Here is a 7,066-nt window from a genome sequence, read left to right as displayed (position 1 = left end):
TACTTTTGTTTCCCGGCTGTCGTTACATCTTCCAGCCGCCGCCGCCCCTTCTCTACCACTGCCAGTCACCTGCCTGCTCTCATCCAATAACCACAACCCCTCTTCCACTGTTGCTAGCCCTATTGCTTCTCTTGGTACTCCTTCCAATGGTTGTCTTCCCCATCGACCACCTTCAACCAGTCCAATCTGCTTTCCAGCACCCTACTCTCCTCCAACCTACTACTAGCCTCATTGTCCAGCACTCCCAACCACCCCTTGCAGCCTTTCAATCCCCCCTACAACAGTTTTCCTTTCTATCAGCCGCACCTTGCCATCATCCAACACCCTTCATCACTCTTACCTGCAGCTTTCCCAACCGCCCCACTCTTCCAAAAACCGTAACCAGCCACCAACCATCCTTTCAACCTATCTGACAACCCTCCACCCTTCACCTTCTCCCTTGCCACTTCGCCGATGCCACCACCGCCCCCGGATCTTTTCTTCCGGTCCGAACTGGAGAATCAATTTGCTGTTACAGTTCCCCCTATTTCAATATTAATAAACGTTGATTTTATATCCGTTGATTCTCTAACCAATTCCAATATCCGTGCCTATAAAGAAATTAATGATAAAACATTGATAGTACCATAATAAGTCGAACAATGAATTTTTTATTATGTCATCACTATGAGCAAAGGGTTTAGAGAAGCATGAAAAACTTCAGAGAGAGAGAATTTTACCAGTATAGAGTCACCAGACTCCTTTAAGACATCATCCATACCAAGCTGCACCAGATTATAGAGTGCCAAAAAATTTTTCACATAAATTTCCACAAGCAAATCTATTTATTTCTTGAATAATGAAATCAAGGTTACATGATATTGATCTTTGTAAAGTTCAGTCAAATATTTATTTGGAAAAATGTTTGGAGTCAATTAAGAAGAGACTCATGAGTTTATGGCACATCTAAACTATAAAAGAAAGCAAATAAATTAGAATAAGTAAAATAAGCAACTAGGTTGAACTAGGCTAAAATGGAAGAATAGAGCTTTCACTTGCAAGCAATCTTCTATTAACTCTTCTAACGTTACCAAAAACATGAAGTTTGAGTCTGAGGAAAGATCCAACCAAGCAAATAAGAAAGGCCGAGTGCACTTTAAGTGGTCGCCCAAGCTAGCCGCACCTCAAAGTTTGGGTAGGGGTGATAAATCGGGTTCATAGGTCAAAATCAGGTTTGACCCGAAATTTCGTAACCCCAACCCAATTGGGTTAAAAAATCTAACCCGAACATGACCTGCCTTCAGCCTACTTATTCAAACCCAGCCTGTATAATTGTGCCTTAAGGTTTGGTATTGTGTTCGACAATGATAATCCTCCAACTTGTTGTAGTATCTTGGTTTGAGACCTGATCATAGTTTGAGTTAGTGACATATCAATTAGTCCTAGTTGTCAGAGAATAGTAACAAAAGAAAAACTACATTGATCTTCATGAATTATCATTAAAAAAGTGAAAATTTGCATGGAATCTTTCATACATGCTGTATCTCTACATAGGCCCCCTATTTTCATTTGCATTTATATGAATGAAAGAATAGTATGCTGTCACTTTCTAAGTTCTCTCTCCGAACCTAATTTTACATTTATACCCCCAAACCTTCCATATCATATCAAACATACCATTAATTTAACTTATGAAAAGTGAAAGACACATTTTCATGTGTAGGTAAGGAGGCATATATGTGGTAATTAAAATTTAGGTGTTAGATATGTGAATACAAATGAATTAAGTGATATGCATGCAAATCTTCCTTTAAAAAAACTTACTATGCTTTTCAGCCGCAAGAAAATATGTTTACGTGCATTAGTTCACAAAGCGCAAGCATCCATTCCATCAGCACTTTCAAGCAGACATCCGCTGCGATCATTCAAATCACCGTGCTATGAAGAAACTAATTAGATTTTGAAGAAGAAGAAGCTTCTTCGTTCGGCATACTCGCAGATGCCGCATTCGAGCTAGTATGTGCAGCATTGCACTCTTTCCTGATTTTTCCTCCACCACTCTTCTGCTTCCCCCTCGGTAAATCTTCGCTTGCTGCACATAGAGTTAGAGATCCATGTAAGCCAAACTAAACAGTAACAGCAACATAGAATGACAAATTTCATATATAATTGTGTAGCGAGATACCTAAATTTGATTCTTTTAAAGACTAAAGTGCCATTTGGCAGCTGCAAACCATTCACATATACACCAGGTTCAAATTGCTCCAACAGTTGTACTTCTCCCCTGCTGTTAACCTTCCTTGTAGAAGTTCGAGGCGAGCTCGAGCTACTCTCAATGCCTTGGCTACTGGCAGCCTCTCCGATAGGATGAATATCAGATTTGATATTATTGGGAGCATTGCCTTCGGTAGAGTGTAATTCATCTATCTGATTTTCTGGATTACTAGATGTGGCAATTGAAGCCAGATTTGAAGCTTGAGTTTCGCTATTTTTTAGAAATGATTCTGCTGAATTAATCATTGATTTTAGGTTGCCATTTAGATCATCAGGGAGTTTCTCTGCCATATCCTTCATCTGCAGATAAAGAGAAGAGGGATAAGTAAACCCTGCCTTAGATTTCTGTGTTTTTATATGTAAAATGGGAAATTTTATATTAGAGAACTTTTTTAACAAAATTGGGCAAAGCTATCTTGTCCTAATCATCATTAAAAAATAAAAATAAAAATAAAAAAAAGATTGTTAAATGAATTTATTCAGTCATCTGACTAAATTGAAACAAGTTTGCAATGTTTCATCAAGAAGCTACATAAATCTGGAAAGAAAAAAATGAGGTAGATCATCAATGTTAACATTTTCCAGGATTTTTTGGAGCGTTTAAAGTTGATTTACAAGCTCATGAAAAATTCCCAGATTTTCTACAAAATAACCGAGAGTTCTTAGAAGAAATGAGCTCCAAAAACAATCAATGAAGGCGCAAAATAAGCCAAGGGTGATTCAAATTTTATTGCTACAAAGAAAGCGCGAATAGTGAATTCCAACAACAAAACAACTAAATATAATCCACATTCAGCAACGGATCATGCAGAAGACTAAATTAAGAAATTCAAAGAATTTTTTAATATTTGTCTTGTTTTAAGGATATTTTCCTACTCTTTCTTTCTTTTCTTCTTCTTCTTCCCTTTTTTTTTTGGTAATATGTTCAAATTTCAAGCTTTATTTAGATACTTTTGAGTTAGTTATGTGAATTTGATGCTTTCTAGACAACTTGATGAAATCTCTAAAAATTGAAATTTAGTAATCAGAAAAACAAGATAGGAATTGAATGGAAAGCTTATTTCTTTGTCTCAATCCTAACCATCCTCCTACATTATAAATCAGCAATCCCTCAATGAATCAAATAGCAGAATAACTAAGACCTGTTTTTGTGTTTTTTATCATTTTCTTCTTCCTTTCCATGTAATTTTATGTATAATAGTGTGGACTAGAAGCCCAAAAATGAAATAGAAATAATATTATCTATTTCTCTAAGGTTTAAAAGAAAAAAACTATGCTCGATTTCAAATGTGTTAAAAATTGATGCTAAGAAAAAAACAAATATGATTCAAATGCGTCCTCAAAATAATGATCAAAAGTGCGTTGAAAATATGCAAATGTTAAGCAAATTGACTGCAATTTATCATAGAATCAGAATTTACAAAATCTCATGAAACCGAAGGAGACCTGGGCTTTAATTGTCTTGATAAGGTCAAAGGCAACATTAAACTTTGCAGATTCTTGTGCAGCTACAGAAGCAGCTTCTTTAGCTTCCTTTGAAGCCTTATGTGCGACTGCATCTTGCTGTGCTAGTTTTTGTTCAAGACTTCTGACCTGCAGAAAATCCATGTGGCAACCAATATGAATTATGAAAAGAGACAGCTTTAAGCAGATAGAATATGATAAAAGACTTAGTTTCTGACAATAAATAGGTAATATATATGATGCTTACCTGCTCTTGCAACTTCGACACTTCTCTATCCCAGTGCTCATTAGTCGTCTTCAAAGTCTCCATTAGGCTTCCGGAATAATCAGCATCTGCAGCTAGTGAAGAGTTTGGCTTCCATGAGTATGGAGTTACAAATCTAGCAATTGCAGCAGGTGGCCGAGTAGGCGCTATCGGTGTTAAGATTGGCCTCGAGACACTTTGAAGTAAGCTCAATGAGCTGTGGGGGGAGCCAACATTATTTAGCTGCGAGCCTGATGAGAATTTCAAAGTTCGATTCGAGGTTCGCTTATTCTTACCATATCTACCATCATTGTAACTTCTCAACTCTCTATGAGCAAGTAAAAGCCTTGAATATCTAGCTCCTCCCTTCTCAAACTTCTCCGTGCTATCAACAGCTTGGCGAGAAACCACATGCTTTCTAGAAATGGTCAAAGACCTGCCAGTCTCTGCGGCTTTGAGTTTCGAATAGCATGAATCACATACTCGGTGAGGTTTCTCTGGACTTGGAGCCAACACAGCTTTCAAAACTTTTCTCGAACTACAAGCATGGCAAAATACTAACCCACAGTTATAACAATTATGTCTTTTTCTAGTAAATCCAAATGCTTGCCGGCAGCCGGTGCAGACCGATTGGTCAGCACTAGACACCCATTTATGAATACAAATACATGCTGTCAAATTGGAGCCACAAGAGATACTCTTAACATGCCTGTCTTTTAGTGCTTCAACAAGAACAGGTGTCCTTCTGTCATCGGTATCTCCATGTCCTAGTCTTCCATTAGCTCCTCTTCCCCACGTATAAACTTCGCTTCGTGCCGTCAAAACAACAACGTGATGCGATCCACAAGCGATCTCTTCGGCTAACTCACCCACTAATCTATCTTGCACCAGACACGGAACTTTACCATCAAACTGTGGATTTCCCAGCTCGCCATGCATGGAACTCCCCATAGTGAAAACATGCCCGCAGGTCGAAAGCGCGACGGTGATATTATGCCCGCAAGCCAGCTGACGAAAGTTGTAATCGATAATCGATGCGACGCAAGTAGGAACCAGTTTTGCTTCCTTATCGCCATGACCGAGACGGTATTCCTCTCCATCACCCCACGTAAAGAGTTTTTGCGATACAATGTTTGCGTCAACATGTCCCATTACTTCCACAATCGCCGCCGTATGCCACACCCCACATGCAACCCCGATGGCTCTTAAACCGCTCAAAGATCTGATTTCCCTGGGATACACAACACTCTCTCGGTCACCATGACCCAGAACACCGAATGACCCATCACCAAATGTGTATAATTTTCCATTCGACGCAGCCAATGCAGTGTGCCAAGTGCCACATGCGACGCGAGACACTTGAAGCCCTTCCAGAGGACCAGAAACTCTTTTAGGCAACCAGTGGCAGGCATCACTGCCATGGCCGAGAAGTCCAGTGTTATGAGCTCCATCGCCCCAAGTAAACAAGTCACCTGTAGTAGTTATAGCACAAGTATGATACTCGCCGCACGCAACGGAATCGACGTTGAACAATGCTAATGATTCAACCAAACGAGGTCGACTCCTATCAATATCAGTTCCATGCCCGAGTCTACCACCACATTCTTCACCCCATGTAAATACCTCTCCCTGCCGACTGACAAGGGCGGCATGCCTGAAGCCGCAAGCGATTTGATGAACATTTATAACGAAGTTAGACTCCAGAGGTTTTGGAAGCAAGGCGTCAAAGGATTTGGTGTGACCATCCGGCAAGATCTCGTCGCTCCAAACCTCTCCCCAGACATACACATCACCCAAACTTTCGATATCGTCTGGTCCAGAAGTATGACTCGAGCAACTCGGTGCATTGGAAACACTATGCCGATTACCATCTCCAAAACTCGTTCTTGGATGCATATTTGAATGATCTGAACCCACATATGACCTTCTGAAGCTTAGCCAAGGCTTCACAAAGATGCGAATCACCAAATGCTTTTGTCCTGAGATGAACAGTGCTTGATGAGATCGAAATCCCCATCCTGAAATATAGAACCAAACACAACAGATAAGACTTCATTTGAAGCATTACTAACATGGTTATATGGCTCTAGCAATCTCGATCAAAACCCTAGCAAAAAAAACTTATCAACAAATGATTCAAAAGCAAAATGCTGTCTAAAAGAGGAGAAACTGATCTCACCCTATCGATCCATAGCGGAGAATCTTCCGCGAAGCTGAACGATGGGTGGAGGAAAAGGTCGGATTTTAGCTCTGAAAGAATCTGTAAGAAGCCGGCTTTCAGATCCGCCGCGTTCCCGTTGGCTTCCACCATCGGAGATGGGAGCGACAGAAAATGGAGGCGAGTAAATAATCTGGGAACGAAATACATGCGATTAATGGGTTCGGAGGACCGTTGAAAGGGCCACGCTGTGTTTTTTCGGGTTGGTTTGAACGAAGAAGATAACGGATTTGAGCTTATTTCGCCCCTTCTGCTTCTAATTATGAATATCTCCAATTAATATTTCTAATTTTAGATGACAGCTTTTTTAATTTTTTTTTAATTTTTTTTCAGTTTTAAGGAAAAAAATATTACAGACAAAAATTTTGTCGATATATCACATCTGTTGTCCGGTCGCAGCTCTACGTCCGATATCCGGACGTAATATTTTCTCGAGAAATAACATCGTGAAATTAGCTCCAATAGTTTTAATTGTTGATTGGAATTTTAGATATAAAATAATCAGTTTGTAATGACTCGAGATCAGTTACAAATATTTTTTTATATATAAAAATTAAGTATAATGCTAAATAGAATTGAATATAACGATTTAGAGTTCAAACTAATCCAAATAACTCAATTTTTTATTAAATATTACTAACATTTAAAGCTAGCTCATTTGAAAAACTCAAATTCAAATTTAAAATAAATCATATTTTGAACCATTTTTGTCGTAGAAACGACCTTTGAGATACGTAAATTTGATCTGCCTTCAATTGATCCCTGCGGGCCTATATATGGGAAAGTGAATGTGCCTTTGATGTGCACATACATAGGGGTGTAAACCATCCGAACATGAGCCAGTGTGTTCGTGTTCGGCTCATTTGCTTAACGAGTCGAACACGAGC

The 7,066-nt window shown here is 39.2% G+C and overlaps 1 protein-coding gene across 1 annotated transcript; it reads right to left on the bottom strand.

Moving 5' to 3' along the window:
* Positions 1–2,016: 2,016 nt before the first annotated feature.
* LOC110031882 (E3 ubiquitin-protein ligase HERC2-like) lies at positions 2,017–6,412 on the bottom strand (the record flags this gene model as incomplete). The annotated part of the gene is made up of 5 exons (XM_020735309.1): positions 6,141–6,412; positions 3,965–5,979; positions 3,700–3,846; positions 2,165–2,553; positions 2,017–2,071 (listed from the first exon to the last, which is right to left on the bottom strand). Coding segments are annotated over exons 2-5 (2,484 nt in total), but the record flags the coding sequence as incomplete, so codon positions are not given.
* Between the last annotated feature and the right edge of the window lie 654 nt (positions 6,413–7,066).

The sequence above is a fragment of the Phalaenopsis equestris genome, unplaced genomic scaffold (genome assembly GCF_001263595.1).
Source record: "Phalaenopsis equestris unplaced genomic scaffold, ASM126359v1 Scaffold000858, whole genome shotgun sequence".
Classification (NCBI taxonomy): domain Eukaryota; kingdom Viridiplantae; phylum Streptophyta; class Magnoliopsida; order Asparagales; family Orchidaceae; genus Phalaenopsis; species Phalaenopsis equestris.
This window is presented reverse-complemented; position numbering and strand designations above follow the sequence as displayed.